Source organism: Juglans regia, chromosome 10, assembly GCF_001411555.2.
Source record: "Juglans regia cultivar Chandler chromosome 10, Walnut 2.0, whole genome shotgun sequence".
Classification (NCBI taxonomy): Eukaryota; Viridiplantae; Streptophyta; class Magnoliopsida; order Fagales; family Juglandaceae; genus Juglans; species Juglans regia.
The window spans coordinates 32241211-32264646 of record NC_049910.1 but is presented as its reverse complement, the minus strand read 5'-3'; the positions used below and the strand labels follow the sequence as shown (position 1 = coordinate 32264646).

The window sequence follows — 23436 nt, the reverse complement described above, 5'->3', positions numbered from 1 at the left end:
AGATTCCAACGGTCAAGGAAGGGAAGGGACAATCTTAAAGAAAAATGTCATTCATTATTGTCTTAATTATCATTCTCTTTATTCTCTTACATGACATCAGGTTAATTGGAAAAGTAACTATCCTAATGTACTTATCTTCTCATCGATCGTTTGATATTATTATATAAAGGAATAATAAGTGAATAATAAACTTAACACAAATTTTATGGATGTGAAACTGTTTTAGAGTCCATTGTACATTCTTATATCCACTCAAAAGGGAAAATCAATTGGTGAAGGGCTTTCCTTTGTTATAGTAATTAAGCTGTTAAAATTCTTAGAAGATGTGAAATGCCCCCCCACTCAAAAAGGGAAAGAAGCCCCATCAGCTGGTAACCTCAGGCTGTTCTGCAGCCCTTTAATGGTTCTGGAGCCCTTTAATTTGACCACCCATCACTAATTCATTGTCCGTATATATCCTAGCAAGCTATTGCTTATCTTCAATTGGAGTAGATCATGTACTTTTTCAACGGCAAGAAAACAACAGGGAGATATTCATGTGGTGTTTTTTCTTTGTCCATTAAAATATTGATCGTGATTCTTCTTCAGACTTTTTGCTTAAAATAATGTCAGGATGTGCTTTATTTGCTTTCTTTTTTTTTTTGAAAACCAGTAGAACTTGTATTCAATAAGCCAAATGGCCAATACAACTACGAATGTCTTCTAGATCAATCTGGGTATGAACAATAACAAGAGCATGCTTAGCTAAAACATGAGCAATCTCATTGGATGCTCTTTTGACATGTTAGACAGACAAAGATTCAAAGGAGTTGAGTAGAATCCTTGTGTCCTTGGAGGTTAGGCCAGCGTGAGCCCAATTTTTTGAATCATTTTTGAGTTCGTTTACCACCTGCAGGGAGTCCCCTTCGAGAATGATCTTGTTAAGGTCGATGTTGGCAGCTAATAGTACAGCCTCTTGTGCTGCAAAGTCTTCAGCAAGATGGGGTCAGGGTATAGGAGGCGTTTCATCATCATAGTGGCAATGAACTTTCCTTCATGGTCTCGGATTGCCACACCTACTCCACTAGTGCCATTCAGCTTCTGGAGGCATGCATCCCAATTGATCTTATAGAAGCCAAGAGGAGGAGGTTCCCATTGGAGTACTGGAATACCAGCCAATGGTGGAGGTGTCGAGTTAAGGTTTTGCAGTATTTTGAGTTGATCCATCTTCTGTTTTGACTGAAGAGAAAGAGTGATAGGACTAATGAATTGTTGCTTGAAAATAAGTTCATTCCTTCTCTTCCAAATATTTCTAAATAACTACTGCAAATTCTATTAGAAGAGTCTCCTCCATCTCAGCTAGCATTAAGAGAACCATTTCTTTAAAAGAAGAATGAGATGATGACTTCTTTTGGAATTGCAGTGAGCAGTAGCTCCAGACATCATTGGCTGAGGGACATTCCCAAAGAGAATGTTCAACAGTTTCTTCTGCCAGGCAGCATATGGGGCAAGAGGGGTCTGCAATGATGCTCCTTCTTTTGAGGTTGGATTTGGTAGGCAAAGCATTATGGCAAGCTTTCCACAGAAAGAGTTTTTCAGTGCTAGTGATGGGAAGTTTCCATAGTCTTCCCCATTTTTCTTGCAGGCAATTCGAAAGGGAAGTTTGGCCTTGGGAGGCCTGATAGGTTGCTACTCGGAGGTTGTAAGCACTCTTTACAGAAAAAGCACCATTTTTTGTTCCTTCCCATATTATTTGTCAGGACTGTGGCAAAGACTGAAGGGAATTTGTAAAATAGTGTTGATTTCAGCCTCAGAGAAGAGTCAATGGAGGGTGTCAACCTTCCATGACATAGAGGATTGGTCAATCAGTGAAGCAATCACTGCATCAGGGTCAGAATCTTTGATAGGGCTTTGAATCATGTGTGAGGTGATACCCGGGAGCCGTTTATTTTTCCAGATACTAGTCCTTCTTCCATCTCCAATTCGCCATAAAAGGCCTGCTTCCAAGAGGGGTTTTGGAGAGAGGATGCTTCTCCAGATGAAGGATGTTGTTCTCTTAAGTTTTGCCTTCAAAAAATTACCTTGGGAAAAGTACCTTGCAGAGAGGATCCTTGCTGCTAAGGAATCTGGGTGTTGGATCAATCTCCAACCTTGTATGGCAAGGAGAGCCAAATTAAAGAATTCCAAGTCTCGAAAACCAAGACCACCAGTATCCTTTTGAGTTTCTCATTTGGTTCCAGGCCAGTGAGTCCTGCCTTTGTTTTCTTGCTTGCCCCACCAAAACTCTCTTATTATTCTGTTAATCTCCTCTGCTATTTGCTTAATTTGCTTGGACAGCTGTATCCATATTATTATAAGATTCAAAGTTTGTTCTGGAAAAGAACTGTAGGTTGGAAAATAACAGCTCCAAGCCTCCATGATAGCTGCTGCATATTTGATATATATTTTCTGATCACCGAATTCATTTAAAATCAATTGATGTTAGATAAGACGACATACTCCAGGCTTTTATGGCATTCTGTATCACACCCTGGGAATCTTTCCTTAATGCAATCGCATCGAGCAGTTTTATGGACATACTCTAATAGATGTCATGGTAATACAGAACATTTTGACTAACAACAATTCCTTGCCAAACATTTCTGACCTTAATTAAACACAATGTAGCAGCAAATAAAAGAAAGCATTCGCTTTTTATGCATAAGCGAAAGATTATAATGCAGCACATGACAAAGTACAGAACCTAAGATCATATTGAGCTGGCTGCAATGCATATCCTTCGAGCCACTAAAAATATACGTAACTTCCATGACAATAGTATATATATTGAGGGTTTGTGTATTTTCCAGATTTAGCTAGCCATGACGTTGATTCAAAGCCAGGGTGTATTATAAAGGGGAGTGACAACCGACTTCACTTGAAGATACTTGTGAAGGGCATCCATTCCAAAATCTTTTCCAAAACCACTCATCTTATACCCTCCAAAAGGGCAGTCATTGTCGAAAGCAAAATAGCAGTTTATCCAAATGGTGCCTGCACGGATTGATCTTGAGACGGTGTTAGCCACATTTAAGTCCTTTGTCACGATGCCAGCTGCTAGGCCATATCTAGTGCTGTTGGCCCTCTTAATCGCCTCCTCAATTGTTCTGTAATTATTCACCAGATCATAAGCCAAAATAGAGAGCGCTTTTATCAAGCTGCCAAGTACCATCTCTAAAAATAATTAGGAGAATGAAAATAAAAACATGGAGCTGCATGAAACCAAAAGTTCTGTATATGTGGAACCGAAGTTGGAGGGAACAACCATTTCGCTCATTATAATACATTCATTTTGATATCGAAATTTGTGAATAAATTTGACTGAAAATTGTACTCACTTGAACTTTGCAAGAGCCAAAACTGGTCCAAATATTTCATCCTGCGCTATGAGCATTTCTTCCTGATCAGCAAGTCGGCAAGAATAACAGCAAAGAAGGAAAGACAGACATTGTTAGAATAAAAATTATATAATCATTAGTTTTTAGTAACAACTTAAGTATATACCTTTACGTCAGCGAAAATTGTAGGCTCAATGTAATATCCCTTCCGAGCAATGGGCTTGCCCCCAGTTAAAAGGGTTGCTCCTTCTCTCTTGCCTTGCTCAATGTATGAAAGAATTCTTTCAAACTGCTTCAAATCGACCTGCAAAACTACTCATATAAAACAAGCGGCTTGCCATATGTTATTGTTGTTATTATTATTACTACTTGCATGGGTCCTTCGCAGTTCTATTGCATGGGATTCCAGGCTTCAATTCCAGGAATATTAGGATTGTATCCCTTCTTGTTATTGTTGGCTAGCTGCATGGTTTGTTATTATATATGTTCCTTTGTACTTTCATGAAAGCAATTCACATCATATATACCTGGGGTCCTTGTTGAGCTTTAGGATCAAAAGGATCCCCAACTACCCAAGCTTTTGCCTTTTCCACTAATTTCTTCACAACCTCGTCATATATCCCTTCTTGAACATAAACACGAGAACTTGCCGCACATATTTCTCCCTACAAATATATATACATATACAGATATATAAATATATCAGTTAGAAAAATTTTCATTTGAGCAACATTTTTATATAAAATATCTTTCTAAAATGAAAATTTGTTAAAACAACAAAAAATAAAAATAAAAACTATTTTACCTTGTTAAATAGAATGCCCAAGATAGCAAGCTCGGCAGCCATATCTACATTGGCGTCATCAAAAATTATAAGGGGTGACTTGCCTCCTAATTCAAGTGAAACCACTTTCAAATTACTTTCTGCTGCGGCCTGCATTACTTTGCGTCCTACTTCTGTCGAACCAGTGAAACTAACCTGATAAATTGAGTACAAGCGTATATAGCAGATTCAAGAACATGAATTTATATCCAATCTAAAGCCATAAACTTGGCCGTGAGGTTTACTCAAAATAATCGCAAAAATTTGGAGTTGCATACCGCGTCGATGTCCATGTGAGAACTTATGGCAGCCCCAGCTGTTGGTCCAAATCCGGTTACAACATTGAGCACTCCATCAGGGATGCCAGCCTTGACAAGAGGAAAAAAAAGGTATAGGTGAAAGGGAAAGATTTTAGTTGGAGTAGTAGTTCACAAGAGACAGAAAAGACCACCATAAGCCATAATAATGGCATCTAAAAAAGAATGTCTATATTTTTCATTGACCCTTACCAGCTTAGCAAGATGAGCAAAGTAGAGAGCTGACAGAGGGGTTTGTTCAGCAGGCTTGACGACCATAGTGCATCCGGCAGCTAAAGCCGGGCTAACCTTAATGAAGAACAAGGAGGTGGGGAAATTCCAAGGGATAATGTGGCCCACGACTCCAATCGGTTCGAGCAAAGTGTATCCATGAAGTTCACGGGACATTTTCAGTACTTCACCATGAATTTTATCAGCTGCACCAGCATGGTAACGGAGTAAACTTGCTGCACCTGGAATGTCCATGTTCTTGGCGACACTAAACAACTTTCCACAGTCAATTGTTTCCAGGGCAGCTAATTCTTCTACATTTTCTTCGAGCAAGTTTGCGAATTTCATCATTATCCTTCCTCTTTCCTACAAAACCCCACCAGAGAGGAAAATAAATGATAATTTACATGATATGTTGCAAGCTTTTGGTCCACTGAATTTCCACCAAAAAGTCGAGAGTTAAATTATTTTGCAATATTCTTTTAATTATGTAAGTTTGTCAAAAGATTTTCCATTCAAATTCATACATCATCAGTGACCGTCGTCAATTAATATCATTAAATCATTCATACATCTTCATGGACGTGAACGTTACCTCATTGGTACTGCATCATGTAGTACTAAACTCATGAAAGCGTTACAATAAAATGCATAAAAAATGCTTTTTTTTATGATGTTTGAGTACTTAAATATATATTCAAAGAATCGTACTCCAATTCCAATCATACACTTGTGTTTTATCAGCAAATATGAGGAGATAAGATTCTTTAAACATGTTCACATTGTACCTTTAAAAGTACGTCCGAGGTTCATTGAAATAATATTTAGCAAAAATATATCTTGTTGAGTTTTTTTTTTTTAATAAGTTTTTTTGATTTTTATGTTTTTTTATCACGTAAACCAAAATACATAATCATTTATATAAGATGTATTTTGACATATGGAAATTTATTTTGATGAGTAAAGGATGTGTGTTGGATGGAAAAAGATATATTTTTTTCTTATATAAAAACATTGAGATTTTATCTAAAACACGTGGGTAATGACATCACTCTCTTTTTTTTTCAAGAGCCAATAGCCACACATGTAGTGGCCCCCTCGCAAGAACCAAACCAATAAAACCAATCCGTAAAACATAACTCCAAACACCAACTTTGACTAACACAAGAACCACCAACGTCTAAGCCCAATGCACTAACGACGCAAAGCATGCAGGCAGCCCCAACCTGTCAACCTTTAAAATCCCTTTTAGTTGATGAGGAATAGCGCTGAAGACCACCCACGTCCCAGAATCATGCTCGGAAGCCAACCTCGCTAAGAAATCTGCCCCTACGTTACACTCACGATATACATGCCTGACCATATGCCTCAAGCTTGAAAGCATCTAATATTATTTCCTCCCAAAAATCTTCGATGTACCAAATACCAAAGCGCCTCTTCTCCTGCCAATTAACAATTAAGAGAGAATCAAGCTCCACTTCTATTTGTTGTAATCCCAACTCCAGACAGTGCTGCAAACCATAATAGAGGGTTAAAAGTTCCGCCATATTATTCGTCCCAAGGTCCAATCTTTTCGCAATAGCCAATTTTAATCCCCCTTGGTCATCCCGAATAAGACCACTGACCCCCATATGCTCAGGATTTTCCAAACAACTCTCATCTACATTTAGTTTAAACCAACCCACCGGTTTTTTTTAGTTTTCAAGACAAACCCGATTATTTTTTTCCCCTTTACTGGGATTGAAAACGCCATTAAAATTTATTCATCACCAGAATGAAATTTCTTACTAGCTTTAATCCGCAAGCCCACCCAATAAATGGCCGCCTTTATAGACAACCATAAGGACTCCACCGAGTTCACTCTACCCTCCATACGCGCCTTGCATCTCCAAACCCACAGCGACCATGTTAAAATGATGGGAACAAGGCCCGAATAAACTACCTCTTTGAATGGAGTGACTAGCTCTTCGGAACCAACATTCCATTTTGTCCTTCCATGGTCTATGCGGATCAAAAGGAATGCCCAGGTAGGAGGACGCACGACGCCAAATTTTAGCTGCAACCATACATTTAGCAAGTACATGGTCTTGGTCATCTAAACTCCCCAGAGAACAACATTCACATTTTGAAACTATCGGAATCCCCAAAGAGCTCACACGGGCATCAAAACTAAGAGCAAAATGCATTGCCTTCCACAAATTAACCGAATATTTCTTAGGCAATGCCAAATGCCATATCCAATTAGACCAACTAATCTTCGGGGCTCGGATTCAAATACAATCCCAAGCCGATTTAGACAAAAAATCACCACTCAGGTTCGGTTTCCAGATGAGTAAATATGTTCCTTCCTTGTGCGCACCAAGATAGCCCAAAATTTCTTCCATTTTGTTATCACCCACCAACGCTTTGATCAAGTCCACATCCCAACCATCTTCAAGCCTGCACTCCCTCACCTTCAACTCAGGATGTGCAGTTATCGTACATGACTCCACCAGAGCGCCTGACTTCAACCATGGATCCCTCCAAAATGACACCTGCCCTTCCCATAACCTCTAGGTAGACTGATTTAAAACTTTCGAAATCATGGACACCACACTGCGCCAAAAAACAGAGCCATTCCGAGAACAAACCAGCATAACATGCTTATCTTTAATATACTTAACTTTGAAAAAATTGGCCCATAAAGAGGATTGAGTCAACAACTTCCAAGCAAATTTCATAAACAAAGAAGACTGAACTTCCTCCAAATTTTGTAAACCCATACCTCCCTCCTAAGTCGGCCTACAGAGCTGTTGCCATGCAACCCATTTTCGTTTTGGTTTCCCATCCTATGATCCCCAAAAGAAACCGCTCATGAGACGATTTAAGACACTAAACACAGCCTTAGGCGCATGCATCACAGAAAGTAAATGGACAGGAATACTAGCCACAACATGACACAGTAGAATCAAATGAGCACCAGCGGATAGTAGCTTGTTTTGCCGCCCCCCCCCAAACCTTCCTCAAATGCGGCTCAGCAAGTCATCAAAGTCCAGCACCTTTAACCTACCAGTGGAAAGCGGAACCCCCAGATACTTCACAGGGAACACCCCTTTCGTGAAGGACGTCATTCGCAAAGAGTTTCGCCTCGTGGCAACAGTAGTATATTTGGAAAAAAAAAATAGCCGACTTCTCCTTACCATCTGACCAGACCAATCCTCATATTGTAAAAAAATGTCTCTAATTACTTTGAGAGTAGACTGACCATTATCAGCAAAAATAATAACGTCATCAACATACAACAAATGTGATATGAGAGGGGTGTCAAGGGAAAGAGTGAAAGGAACAATTTTACCAGACGCAAAATTATGCTTCAACAATCTAGACAACATTTCTTCCACTAAAATAAATAAATATGGGAAAAGTGGATCCCCTTGGCGTAGCCCACGACCACTCAAAAAAAAACCTTTTGCCGTCTCATTCATAACTACCAAGAACCACGGAGTCGAAATACATTGTCTGATTATCTCACAGACACGCCAAGAGAAACCAAAAGAAGCCATCACATGCAATAGAAAATCCCAATCCAAACATTACCACCTTGAGCCTTCCTATTAATCATATAGATCATTTCTTGAGCCAAGGCAATATTTTCATAAATGCTTCTATTGGGTAAAAAATCACCTGCTCAGGCGAGACAATTTTACTCAGAATAGGAGATAACCTACAAATCATAATTTTAGAGAACACCTTATATATTACCGAACATAAGCTTATTGGGCAAAATTTATCAAAACCAGATGATTGTTGCACTTTTGGGATTAGAACAATATATGAAACTGAATAGAATCTCGGAAAAGAACCCCACGAAAAAAATCTCTAACTGCTTCCACCACATCCACTTCCACGATATCCCAACACGATCTATAAAATCCAGATCCAAAACCATCTGGCCCGGACTATTATCAATCGGAATTGAAAACATGGCATCCTTAACCTCTTGGATCGAAGGGAGCTGTAGGAGAGAACTATTATCCTCCTCCACAACAATATTCTCCACATACAAAGACAAGTCAGAGAGATCTCTACATTGTCTGGCACAAAGGAAATTACTAAAGTAATCCACGGCTCCCAAATGCATGGTTTCAGGAGTATCCAAGTGAGTACCATCCCTCAATTGCATCTCCTACACAAGAGGCTTAGATAAAGATGTGAAAGACTTGAAAAAATTGAGCTGAAGCCTCCCCATTCTCCACCCAACTAAGCTTAGCCTGTTCTGATAATCTAGTTTCCTTTTGTTGCAACCAAATAGCTAGCTCCTCCTTTGCTAATAATAACGCCACCTCAACCTCCTTACTAAATTGTAGTTAACATTCTAAGCTTTCAATTTCCCTCTCCAAGCACTGAATATTATTCTCTGTACGCCCAAAAACCTGAAGGTTCCAATCTATAGGAACCATTTTTATTTTTTTCAACTTGCCTGCTAAACGAAATAAACCTGTAGTCCCCATTTGCACCTGGCATACATCTTTTACAACATCGTTTAAACCCTCATGGGAGACCCACATCTGTTGCAATTTGAAGGAGGAGGGACCATACCGAGAGCCCAAAATTGACAACACAAAAGACATTGGAGCATGATCCGAACTGGAGCTAGATAAGAAGGACACACCCGCATCAGGCCATAAAGAAATAGCCTCCATATTTAACAAGCAACGATCTAATTTTGACCAACTACGCACCAACCCCAGCTGTCCATTACACTATGTAAATTTACTCCCAACCGACTTCATCTCAGACAGCCCACACGAATCAATAAGTGCATTGAACTAATCCATAGCCATCATTAACCAAGGCCGACCCCCACATCGCTCTGCGTCCTCCCTAATAATGTTAAAATCACCAAGATATAACCATGGGTCATCCTGCGGCATGTCCTTTTGCAGCAACCTCCACAACGCCTGGCGGTCCATATGGTTACATTTCGCATAAACCACAGAGACAAACAACAGTTTAGAATCATACACAATAGAGATCGTAATGTGCTGATCACTTTCATTCATGACCGATTCCTGTAATCCTTCCCCCCAAAGCAACCATAATTTACCTCCACTACATTGATTAGAAAAACAATCGTCAAACTTCAAAGAATTTTTCAAAGCTTCGAGCCTCAACTCACTAGCAAAAGGCTCCGCCAACATGACCAAATTCGGTCGTAACTTCTTCACTAATTTACCTAACCTCCTTCGTGATGATCACATCCCACGGATATTCCAAAAGAAAGGTTTTCACATCATAAATTTAAGCAAGAGGGTATGCTAGGAACCCGAGTAGAGCTTCTAAGAAGTCTCCCACCCCTAACCACATTTGTTCGTTCTAAAGACTCTCCCTCTGAAGGACAATCCTTTGAACTGCTCAAATGCCCCATATCATCACATTCAGGGTCAGAAACACACTCTCCATGCAAAACCATCGCATGCGATTCTGACATCTCCATAACAACATCATCATCCACCGCCTCCTTGGCAGGGACCACCTGCTCAGTAACAATCAGCATTGCACTATTTGGATTAGACACCTCAACCGGCACCAAACAAAGCCCCTCTGTCACCACATGAACCAACTGCAATGTACCTTCCAACACACCCTCAGAACCATCTCTAGACACAGGGCCTTCCAGAGCCATCGCTACTTCGTCCCTTAACACAACCACAAGTTCCACCACATCTACGACATCAACCTTAGCAATGTCCGCATGCTCAACCACAACCACCTACCTAGCCATGTCCACAAGTTCAACCACATTTAAAGTCTCAACCACAATCCCCGTCTCCTCCCTGATAACCTCTCCCTTCTCACCCTACTGGACTGGTTGTTCCACCATTGTAACATTATTGGGACCCCCAAGTTCAATCACCGATACAAGCCCTGACCATATGCACCCATAAGTGCCCCACCCGACTCTTTCACGAACTGTTCCTGGCTTTTAGGCATCCAACTCTTGCCTCCATCCTCCTTCGATTCCTCCCCCACCTTCTGTTTCCGATGCACCACCTTCTTGCCTCCATCCTTCCAACGACAGGTCTTAGAGTTATGTCCTTGTATATTACAACGAGGGCAGAAAGCAGGAAGATTTTCATATTCTATCTTCACATACAAACTGGATGCCTAGTGAGGAATATCAATCCAGATACCATTTAATGGTTCTTTTGCCGCATCCATCTCTAAGCACACCTTGGCCCCATTCGTTCTTGTAGCACACTTAGTTGCATTATCTCAACGTAGAAACATTCCAATCGGCGCGGTAATATTTTCCAGAAAAGACTCATGATAAAAATTCAGAGGTAACCCAGTAGAACCACCTAGACAAGAACCATCGACGGTTCTTTTCCTCATCAAACCCTAGAAACCAGTGAAATCCTCTATAGGACACCCAATCAATATCCATGGCTTCCCTCGATAATGCCTTCAAGAAATCCGGTTCATTAGAGAGACGCACGAAAACATTACGCGGCCTAAGCATGGCAGACACCACAGGTTGCACCTCTAGCCAACAATGACTCTGAATAAAGGAACGAATAGCATCTAAAGTGGGGCGCTGCCTTAAGAATTTTAGGACCATTGAATGCCTGAAAGGCTCCGTGGAAAAATCAACCTCGTCCTTGGAGAAAATCACACAGTGCTCTCCATCAATAATCGTCGCAGGACGAAAAGGAACTTCAACCACCGGGAGTGGTTGTGGGGACTGAGCCAACATAAGACGTCAGCCTCCCAGCCGCCGAGCCAACAAGGCCCCTGGCAGCAGCCATAGCAGCCGTCAACATACAAACCCAAGAATCCTAGCAAAGCCAAACCTAGGAACCCTAGCAGAGCCAAATATCTAATATGTACAAAAACTAAATTTGGAGAAGAAAACATCAACAAGGTGGGTAATGACATCACTCAAATTCTTAAAACTTCTCACAATTTCCTATCCAAACATCACTCAGATATAAAATATTTTTCAATTTCAATTCTTCAACCTTTTCATATAATTATTTTCTTCAACCTTTTCGATTTCAATAAAAAAATAATATTTAATTTTTTTAAAAAAATTTGTAATATTTTTATTCAATTTTTTTTCTATCATTTCTCAAATTCTAATAAAACTTATTAATTGAATCTATTTTGTTACTGTTCACATGCAACTCTGTTAATTATATCATGAGATACTGGTGTCCGAAGGAGCCCTTAATTATGTAAGCCCTTCTTTCACAGACGGCGACCGTTACATTCTTTGGTCAAATTATTTCATGTCGCATCACTGAGTTTGACTTGAAATTTGGGAGCACAATCAATTCATATGAGCAATAATTTTGATGATGCACAAAGGTTTATAATCTTATTTTATTGTTATAATTTTTTTAAACTTTTATATAAAATTTAATAAATAATTTAATTTTTTTTAAATTTTAAAATAATAATAATATTAAAAATTAATATTTTATTTAATATTTTATTTTTATTTAAAATCATCACATCTCAATATCTCACTATACGAACAAGCCTTAGTCTAGATTTGTCTCCTCCAATAAATACTTAACTTAAACTATCTCAATACTATTTACAAATCATCTTATTATTATATATTTACAAAATTATCATCTCATCTCATTTTTCAAATATCCACTTAAATACTAGTTTGAAAAAGAAATAAAATCCCAAAATAAAAAAATAAAACCAGTAAGTACTAGCTAGTAGACGGCCTTTGAACACTATGGGGAAGAAGTTTTTTTTTCTTTTTCTAGGAAATTATTTATGCTTGCTTAGGAGAATTTTTTTGACGCATTAGATGTTTCTGAAAATCCTATAGCACTTCTTGAATTTTATGTTAAACATGTTTCTGGAGTTTGAGTAAAAAACCATCTAAAATACAAAAAACCCATACTTTTGACATCCAGGCGTATTGAGATAAAGGATAAGAGAGAGTAGTACATACATAGCCGGGTAGACGAGGCCATGGACCATGGTCGAATGCCTGGCGTGCAGCTTTCACTGCCAACTCAACGTCTTCCTTGTCTCCTTCTGCAATTCTTGCCGTCACCTCTCCTGTTCTTGGATCTATTGTCTCGAACGTTTTTCCTGTTGTCATTTTAAGGTTTGAAAATTCACCCAGAATTTATTTTACAATTAAAATTATTGAAAATAAGAATGTTATTGTGGCTCTTACTTTTTGTGCCAGTTATTACAAGAAAAATAGATTTTTGTGGCTATTTAATTGTGACGAAAAGAGTATTTGTGATCAAAACAGATTTATTTTAACTGTAAATAATCATGTCGTTGGAATTAACTAGTTACAAATAAGCAGTTTTCTTGTAATGAGTAAATAAAAACTTTTCTTGGCGTTTACATTGCCCCGCTAAAAATAACATATAATTGTTCCAACAGTCAACAAAATATCGAAAATTTATTAATTTCTTGACCAAAAAATATTAACTTAATTAAATTTCTATTTTTATATATTCTATTGACCGTGAGAGTTGAGGATGACGAACAGTGGGGGTTTGGTCATCCATTACGGAGCCATTGAAGTATATATATATTCTCCAAAAACTGTTAAGTAATCTGGAGTATAAATCAACATCATTTTCCCTTCTTTTCTTGGATAATTCCTTGGCCCGGGTGATTGAAAGAACGATTAATATATGCATGTTGTAGCCTACGTATATGTAAATTAGATAACGAGATGAAGTACTTCTTTCTTCCTTTTTCAGGCTTTAACTTGTACAGATTGCTAGCTAGCATGTCATGATAGAGTAATGAAAATAAAGTTGGGGTAAAAAATGGAAAGAAATTAAGAAAGAGAGGGATAATGTAAATAACCTGGAAAATCTATATATAAAGAGAGATATGTGGAGAAGTAGATCATAGATATATAGAGAGATGTAGAAAGCTAAAAACCTGAAACGGAGTCAACGAATTCTCCATTGATGAACAGCTTGGTGAACTTAATCGTCGGGTTCTTCACGAAAGAGGCAGCCGAGCTATCATCGGAGTGACTCCCCATGTATACCTCTGACCTCTGTCTCTGTCTCTGTGTCTGTCTTGTGTATAGCTTGCTAGGTTAATGGAGTTCTTAGTTATTTGCGACAAACACTGCATTCACGATATGGATACATATATGGGTATATATGCAAGTTTGACTTGAATGGCCGAGCGTTTGAAAATTATGTAAGTTTGACTGGCCGAGGAAATTAGAAGGTTGCGTTTGTTGAATATGTATGCACGTGGGCGACTAGATCACTAGCTAGTGTCGTTGTATACTTTTTCTTTTTAATTAGAGCATTGATAGTGACTTCTCTATCTTTATTTTCATCTTTAAATTTAAAGAATATGTCTTTAAATTCATCTACATTAGCTTATGCATCTCTAAATTTTTGCATAGTTATAAATAGTGAATTTGAAGAAGCACTATTCATTCTTCAAACATTAGTTTACTATTTTTTTCTCTCTCCTACTCATTAAAATCAATTTTTTAGAATTTATATTAAGATGATTTTGATACATAAAATTTGTATTAAGTTGATAATATAAAGTGGATGTTAATTGTAAAATATATATAAAAAAATAATTTTAGGAAACAAATAAAAAATAAAAAAATAATAATATTTTATTATTATTTGGTTCAAAGATGCATAAACCAATATGGGAGTTTTTTTTCATATGCAAAATCATTCTTCAAAAATGAGAATTTTGCATATGAAGATGCATAAACCACTACGAATGCTCTAATCGAATAGATAAAAATTCTCGGCATTTTGTTATTAGTTAATCTGAGACTAGGATAACCAAGATTAATTTTGCTGTGAGAAAATCTATTTAGAAATTTTATTTTTTATACACCTAATAAATCGTTAATGAGGACCCTTTCTACATACATCAGTTCTACTAAAAAATAATAGGCGTTTATATATATATATATATATATATATATATTATTTTTTTTAAGTTATAGTGGATGTTACAATAAGTGGTGTGTTTAACACATTTATTGTAGCAAAACTGAATGATATTACCTCCAAGGACCCCAAGAAACTAAAATATGGTCTGTTTCACTTTAAGTTTTTGGTAAAAATTTGTTGATTTTTCTAATTTATAAAATGATTATTAGTTTATTTTTAGTACCCAATATTGGATTCATGAAAATTTAACATTTCAAATTTATAATATGTTCTTAATCTTGTCAATGTTTTAAACTTATGATGAAATTAACATTTTCCTAAGACGAGGAAAAGTGCTTGTAAGGTAGTTTTTTCCCCATATCGGCCCTAAAGCAAGCCCACGAGGAGCCACTGGGAAAGTAAGTCAGAAAGCCCGGCCAAGCCCAATCGAAACTTGCGACCCTTTTTCAAAGGAGTCAATGGGCTTTTGCAGAGTACTCGGCCCACGAGGAAAAGTCACCCCCTAAGTAATCTACACACAAAGAAAGCAGACGGTAGGGGCAGATGAGACTCACCGCCCTAACACCATCTTAATGACACCCTGCCCTTTAGAACCTGCACAAACAGGTAAGTAGGAAATATGGAAAATCCTCGATCTCCTGACAGCAAGCATAGAGAAGCTTAACGAGAAACGCTCACAGGATAAAGTGAGTTAGTAAGCCATAGAACATTAATGGCACTACTGTCCGAACTGAACACCGCATTAATGATGTCGCCCTAGAAGCCACGCCGTATTAAAGGATTCTCACAAATGAACAGTGGAAAGGACAAAGGTTCCTCAAAGTCAGGGATGGGTGGTCCCCACCTAAAAACCTAGCATAAAAGTCGATCTCCATGTACGAAGAACTATCTCTGATCTCTCTAAGCTTACGCACAAACTACTAGGCAGATATACTGACTTTGGCATTAGAAACTCTCTGGCCACCACCAAGGCCCCCACTCTTCGTGTTTGTTTAACTGTGCATGTGAAAACTCAAAGATCCAAGTTGTTGGAACTCGGCCCAAAGGCGTACAAAAATGACGTAAACAGTGACGCCATCTGTGGGATCTCCATAGACTTCACGTGTCTTTCGTATGCCTGCGATTATCCCTTCTCAGACAACTCAGGGACAAGAAGAAAATAAGTCAACAAAAATGGAAGCAAGGCTCTCTATGATGGGACAACTGGTGGGAAAACTAACTACCGAGGTGGAGACCCTCCAGAAGGAGAACAAGAAGCCCAAAGTAGCCAAGACCGAGCCAGAAAATGAAGTAGAACCTAATAACAATGAGCACGTGGGATCCTAGAATGAAGGAGAAGGAGGTGATGCAGAGGAAGAAAGGAAAAAATGCAGGACGAGCTGTGTAACCTTAAAAGAAAGTATAGAGAGATGGAGAGGAAGATGGACACTTCGTCATCAGTAGGCCAATTGCTCACAAATATAGCGAGGAGGTGATGGTCGTGCCCCTACTGCCAAAGTTCCTAGTGCCCTTCATGGTCATGTACAATATGACTAGAGATCCCCTCAAACACCTGAAAACCTTCAAAGACCACATGATTCTACATGGTTTCCCAGGAGAAGTGGTCTGCAGGGCTTTCTCGCTAACCCTGGGGGGTCGATAAAAGTAGGGTTTGGGTCTTTTGCACTCGGGTCCATAGATGACTTCGAGGAGCTGGCCTATTCCTCACACAAGTTCTGACGAGCCGGAGAAGGAGAAGGAGACGCCCCGTGGTGTACCTCCTCACCATCAAACATAGGGAAGACGAGAACCTTAAGGCATACCTATTCAGGTTCAACAAAGAATGAATAACTACGGACGACCAGGACAAAAAGATAACTTTGGCGGCACTCATGGGAGGAGTGTGGCCTCGATCTCAGTTCATGATAAAATTGGCAAGGAGAACTCCCACCACGCTACAAGAATTCATGGATCGAGCCGACACCTATATCAATACCAAGGACACACTTCAGGTCTTGGCCGAGTTGAGGAGGAAAGAACTAGAACAGGCGGAGAAGAAAGGGAAGGCGCCAACCAGGGTCAAGGCCAGAGAGAAGCCGAAGAAAGGGTCACGCGACAACGCAAGAGAAGAAGCCCTTATGAAAGGCATGAGGCTTCGATTTGACTGACTGGCACTCTCCATCCAGAAAGACAACCGCCAACTAGCCCAAGAAGACGATTACAACAACGCCAACCCCTGCTATTGAACCTAACACCAGTCCCCCACTCATAACACCGAATATTGCATTTCCTTGAAAGAGAGGAGAGGACAAGCTGGACGGTCGAGGTCGCGACACCCTTCCACCCAAAGGCTAGAGCGAGAGTGGAGGCAAAGATCGTGGAAAATAAGTGTGAAGAGAATCAGAAGGCCAAGGAGAGGGAATGGAGCTCGAGGCAAAGGATGGTTGTGCAGGGCCCAACGTGATTGCCTTTGTGTACCACATCAAGAAGAGCCACCACTAGGAAAAATTAGATGCATCGCGGAAGGGCTCACTGGCAATGGTGCAACCTCATCAAGGTGAAAGGTGCACGCCAGGCGAGCGAGATACCAAGAAGTGTATTCAGCAGAGTGCCGCCCCAACAAGTATAGAAGAAACGAACCGACCCCCACCACTTCCTTTAGAGAAGACGATGAGGAGAGAGTCCTCTAGCTGCACGATGACACCCTAGTTGTGACTATGCTGGTCACCAACTTCATCACTAGGAGGATCCTTATCGACAACGGCAGCTCATCATACTTCCCGTTTTGGGAAGCCTTTACATGGATGAGGATAGATGCCTCTCGGCTCCAACTAACCCCCATGCCATTGAAAGGTTTTCGGGGACATGGTTCGGGCCAGTAGGAACCATCATGCTGCCTGTCTTGGCAGGCAACTCCCCCTCGACGGCCTTTATCATGGTTGACTTCCTGGTGTTGAAGGCTCATTTGTCATACAACGCCATAATTGGCATACCCACCCTCAACAGCCAAACGGCAGTAACATCTACCTATCACTTGAAGATGAAGTTCCAGACCTCTCAAGGGGTGAGAGATATTAGAGGAGAACAAGTACCCTCAAGCCTGATTTATGTTTTGACAAAGTGATAAAGTGATTTGTGTTTTGATTGGCTATCCACAGAATGCATAACCCTGCCACGGGTTAAGCATGACCTCTATTCTTAGTGCAACCACTTTGGTGACAAAGTGATTTATATTTTGCTTGGCTAATCGTAGAATGCAAAACCCTACCATGGGGTAAACATGACACATGTTTCTGATGTTGTTTCATTACACTTGTGCCTAAGGTCTTTTGTATATAAATTATTATTGAAATGAAATGTTTCTAAAAATACCACTGCATTTCTTTTTCTTGGGAATCGTTTGTTTATGCATTATGTAACTAGCTCATATTTACACATTGGTATATGTTCGCTGCTTACAGATTTGTTGATAACTCACTCAATTATCTCTATTATTTTTTAGATAATTTGAGGTTCTAGCTAAGGGCCAAGAATAAGTACGGGTGGAATTGGTACTTGAGCGTAGAGGAGTAAGTACCTAAGAGTTACAATTGGGTTAATAGATTTGAAATAAGTGACAAAAAGGGTATAAGAGACTATTGGATGGTTTTAAATAGGAAATTAGTTATTTTACCTTTGAATAAATTTTTGAGATAATGATGCCTTTGAGACTTTGTGGAGTTTTCTTTTATTTTATATGTTAGATTTTTGAATAAATGAGTTTGACATGTTATAGAGCGATTCCCTTAATTTCTCATTCGGAGTCTATGGTTGTATAAACAATGTTTCTGCCCTTGTGCATAGAATTCATCCTAGTGTTTCAGTCAACTACGTCGGCTTCCTCGTCTGTTTTCAATAAATGATGAATTTCACTTTGAAATTTCGGAGCACCATATAAATATTAGTTCATATGAAGACTAAAAATTATTTTACGTCTTTCTCTCTCTTTGAGTGTAAGGTTTTCTCTCTAAGTTTCTTAGTAAACTTAGAGCTTCGTCCTGCTAGTCTTTTGTCTGTGCAGGTTAGAAAATGGAGAGTGACTTGTTAGCCTTATGTGAGGGTTTGAAGTTAACGGAAGTGGAGAAACAGGAGGTGGAGGTTAGCAAAGAAGATGTGATTATGTCAGTATCAAAGAGTCTACACTGTTTTATGATGTGTGTGGTAGCTGACAAGGAGGTAAACAGAGGTGCACTGAGAAGCTCATTGGCAAGAATGTGGCAACTAGATAGAAAGGTTATTTTTAAAGAAGTAAGTAAGAATCTGGTTTTAGTGGAGCTAAAAGAGAGAGCTGATAAAAGGAGGATAATGCAGGGACGGCCTTGGTCTTTTGACAAGAACTTACTTTGCATTCAGGACTGTGAAGGATATGAGTCATGGAAGGAAATGTCGTTTCAGTATAAACCATTCTGGGTGCAATGTCATGATCTTCCGTTTGCAGGGATGAATGCTAATACTGGTCTAAAACTGGGTCAATTAGTGGGAGAAGTCCTTGAGGTGGACACAGATAGTAGTGGGATTTGTTGGGGAAGCTGCCTAAGGATTAAAGCGATGATAGACATCACTAAGCCTTTGACAAGAGGAAGGTTCCTAACACTTGGGAAGTCAAAGTTCTGGATCTCTTTCAAGTTTGAAAGATTATCAAACTTCTGTTATCAATGTGGGAAGATCAAACATGCTCTCGGAGGGTGTGATATGCGGAATAGAGGAAATGCTGGTGTGGAAGGCTTCAGCCAGCAGTACGGTCCTTGGTTGAGGGCCAGCCTAAAGCTACCCTCTTCAGCTGTTCCCCAAACCAACAAGGAGTCCGAATATGGTAAAGGCTCAGGGCACTTTCGAAGCAAGGGAGATGGTGATGAACAGCAAGGAAAAAGTGGAAGGTGGAGTATTGCAGAGGAGATAGAGGAAGGAATCGAGGAGGATATACAGGCGGGAGATCAGGGTGGCAGAAGTAGTAAGTTAGACTCTGACCTGTCAAAAGGTAATGCCGATACTAGCTATGAGAAGGGAGAGGCAAGTAAGACAGTGACAGGCTTGTTGGAAAAGGGAGTAGTTCTGTCAGAAGAAGGAAAACAACTTCTGAATTTTAAGGAAAAGATGGTAGAGGTGACAAGGTTGGAGCACGTGTTACCAACTGAAAAAGAAGATCTTTGTGCTCAAGAACACAACTTAACTCTCACAAGAGTCAAAGGACATACTAGTAAATGGAAGAGGATGGCACGTGCCGGGCCTGCCAGCAAGGATACACAGATTTATGCGAATGAGATGGAGGTAGATGAGCCGAGGAAATTAAGGAAAAGGGTATGCCAAGAAGAGATTGAAGAGGTGGCAGACAAAAGAAGAAAACAGAATTATGTCAAGGAAGATGGTGAATATGATCTCCAGGCAGTGGCTGCTGTGCAGCACTGCTAATCATCATGAAACTATTATGCTGGAACTGCTGAGGGCTTGGGAACCCTCGAACAGTTAATGAAATTCACTTTTTGGTGAAGGAAAGAGCCCATCAGTAATTTTTCTTTCAGAAACAAAGATTAACAGGAGTAAAGTGGAGAAAGTAAGATACAAACTAGGAATGGATCAAAGTTTCGTTGTAGACAGCCTAGGCAAGAGTGGAGGACTAGCAATGCTATGGAAATCTTAGGTAAATGCTCAACTACACAATTATTCTCATAATCATATCTCTTTGACAATTACACCTGAGTTTGGTGGTCACCCCTGGAGACTTTCTGGCTTCTATGGAAACCCTGCAGTCGATAAGAGGAAAGAAAGTTGGAAGCTCCTCAGGATGCTCAAGCCCGAACCCTCAGTGGCATGGCTTTGCATGGGAGATTATAATGAAATACTGAGTAATGAGGAGAAGTTAGGCTCAGTTACTAGGTCCTTTCTTCAAATGGAGAAATTCAGGTTAGCATTAGATGACTGTGAACTGTGTGATTTAGGATATATAGGTTCAAAATATACTTGGAGTAACAATAGGGAGGGAAGAGACTTTATTAAGGAAAGACTGGACAGAGTTATGGGGAACGGACTCTGGCCATTACAGTTCAAAAACACAAACGTATCAATTCTATCCGCATTGAACTCTGACCATGCCCCTTTGTTGATCATTTGTGATAATGAGGAAGATGGTTTGAATAAAAAGTCCAGATTGTTCAGGTATGAAGCGTTATGGTCATCGAAACAAGAGTGCAGAGATATAATCAAGAGATCCTGGCAGGCCCCGAGTAGAGAGATCCATCCTTTGAGGAAAATCCAATCTGGTTTAGACAGGTGCAAGCAAGCATTGAATAGCTATTCAAAAGTTCTTAACGGCAATCAAAGACTAATTATCAGACAAAAGAGTGAAATGATCAAAGAGATGCAGAGAATTAATCAAGGTGAGTTTAATGATACCATCAAGGCCCTCAAAGGAGAAGTTAACCAAGTGCTAGCTGACGAGGAAGTTAAGTGGAGACAGAGAGCGAAACAGTTATGGCCAAAGGAGCGAGACAAAAATACTAGCTATTTCCACAAATGTGCAACTCAACGGAGGAAGGGTAATAGCATCAAACAGATTTCTAATGGAAGAGGTGAGATTGTCAGCAATATTACAGAAGTTAGTGAGGCTTTCCAAAGATACTACCAGCAGCTGTTTGAATCCTCAAACCCGAGGGGCATCATGGAAGCATTGGAGGGTCTAGGCCATGTAGTTACTCTTGAGATGAGCTCACAATTAAAAAAGGCTTGTACTGAAGAAGAAATTAAAGGTGCTTTATTTGAAATGGATCCTCAAAGTTCTCCAGGCCCTGACGGCTTCTCTGCTGGTTTTTACCAGGATCATTGGGAGATAGTGGGAATAGAAGTGGTGGAGGCTATTAAGGAGCTGTTTAATTCCAAATCAGGTCTAAAGGAGATCAACAACACTTTTATTGTTCTAATTCCAAAGAAGAAAAGGCCCTCTTTAGTGACTGATTACAGGCCAATAAGCCTCTGCAATGTAGTGTATAAAGTGTTCTCCAAAGTTTTAGCTAATAGAATCAAGCCATATCTGTCAAAACTGATATCCCCCTCACAAAGTGCTTTTGTCCCTGGGCGGCTAATCTCGGACAACATCATAGTTGCTTACGAAGCAATGCACTCTATGAGACATAGAATGAGGAATAAAAAGGAGGGTTACATGGCAATGAAGCTGGATATGAGTAAAGCTTACGATAGACTAGAATGGCCTTTTTTGGAAGCTGTATTGCTCAAGATGGGTTTCGAGAAGGACTGGACAGACTTGGTTATGCAATGTGTCTCATCTGTAAAATACTCTATTTTGTTCAATGGAGTCCTTCAACAGTCTATTCTTCCAGCTAGGGGTTTAAGGCAAGGGGATCCTCTCTCCCCTTACCTTTTCATTTTGTGCACTGAAGCCCTGGGAGTTTTGTTGGATACAGCTGAGAGGAAGGGCCATATCTCGGGTTTTCCTTTTGCAAGAGGTTCTTTGTTGATTAACCACCTCTTTTTTGCAGACGACATCTTACTATTCTGCAAAGCTAATGCTCTAGAGTGGAGCAGACTGTTCAGTATCCTTAAGTCATTTGAGGAAGCCTCAGGCCAAAGACTGAACCTCGAGAAGTTAGCTATTTTCTTCAACAAGAACACGCCATATGAGGCTAGACAGGTTATTCTCTCGACCTCTAAGATGGCAGAAGCTAAAGTTTTTGAAAAGTACCTTGGCTTACCCTCATATGTGGGAAGAAATAAGCTAGCCTCCTTTAGACCTATTTTGGAGTCCATAAGAAACCGGATACAGAATTGGAAGGTTAAGTTCATATCAAATGCTGGAAAAGAAGTTCTATTGAAATCAGTTGTTCAAGTTATCCCCACGTACTGCATGAGTATTTTTAAGCTCCCTAGAACTATTCTCAATGCAATTAACAGACTTATGCAACAATTTTGGTGGGGTAGCAAGGGCAATAACACCAAAACCCAATGGCTTCCATGGAAACAATTGGGAAAGAGCAAGGCAGAAGGAGGGTTAGGTTACAGAGAGTTTGAACAGTTCAATTTAGCACTACTGGCAAAGCAGGGCTGGAGGTTAATCCAACAGCCCCAATCCCTAGTGGCAAAGGTGTTGAAGGCCAAGTACCACTTTAGATAAGATTTTCTACATGCTAAAATAGGCAGCAATGCCTTATACCTTTGGAGAAGCTTTATGGAAGCACGAAATGTTTTGGAGGCATGTTTGATTTGGAGGATTGGGAATGGAGATGCAGTCAACATATGGAGAGACAAGTGGGCTCCACAACCAAATACGTTCAAAGTGCAGACACCTCTAAACCAGAGTTATGCTCACTGGCAGGTCAGTAACTTGATCGATGAGCAAACAAAATCCTGGAAGTTGGAAGCTCTGGAAAGCATATTCATCGAGGAAGACATCAACAATATTTGCAAAATCCCAATTAGTAGCAGTGGCAGACCAGACAAGCTTATATGGAGGTGATAAAGATGGCTTGTTTTCTGTTAAGAGTGCCTATCACTTATTAGGCTCTTTGTCTCAAAGCTTAATGGGGCAATCCTCTGCACATTACAATCAAAAGGAGATAGGGCCAAAAATCTGGAAGTTACAGGTCCCGAGTGCTGTCAGAATATTCTTATGGAGGGCTTCCCATGAATCCTTACCTACTAATCTCAACCTTTGCAAGAGAAAAATCAGAAATAGCTCGTTTTGTCCAGTATGTAATCTGGAGGCAGAATCTGTTCTTCATGCCTTGTGGTCGTGTCCATCAGTCCAGGATGTTTAGGCAGCTTGCTAGAGAAGTCTGCAAAAA

General features: G+C 39.8%; 1 protein-coding gene across 1 annotated transcript; it reads right to left on the bottom strand.

The window, feature by feature from the left end:
• Positions 1-2518: 2518 nt before the first annotated feature.
• On the bottom strand, positions 2519-13823 carry LOC109004654 (aldehyde dehydrogenase family 2 member C4-like). Its single transcript, XM_018983286.2, has 9 exons — positions 13626-13823; positions 12664-12806; positions 4689-5072; positions 4458-4547; positions 4162-4335; positions 3884-4021; positions 3523-3660; positions 3357-3418; positions 2519-3125 (listed from the first exon to the last, which is right to left on the bottom strand). Exons 1-9 carry the CDS (start codon positions 13729-13731, stop codon positions 2852-2854), a joined length of 1509 nt encoding a protein of 502 aa, XP_018838831.1. The 5' UTR covers positions 13732-13823; the 3' UTR covers positions 2519-2851.
• Positions 13824-23436: the final 9613 nt, after the last annotated feature.

Coding starts and splice junctions, on each gene's coding strand:
- LOC109004654 (XM_018983286.2), bottom strand. CDS start 13,731: ATGGGGAGTCACTCCGATGATAGCTCGGCTGCCTCTTTCGTGAAGAAC. Junction 12,807..13,625: donor ATTCGTTGACTCCGTTTCAG/GTTTTTAGCTTT, acceptor AAATGACAACAG/GAAAAACGTTCGAGACAATA. Junction 5,073..12,663: donor GGCCTCGTCTACCCGGCTAT/GTATGTACTACT, acceptor GGGGTTTTGTAG/GAAAGAGGAAGGATAATGAT.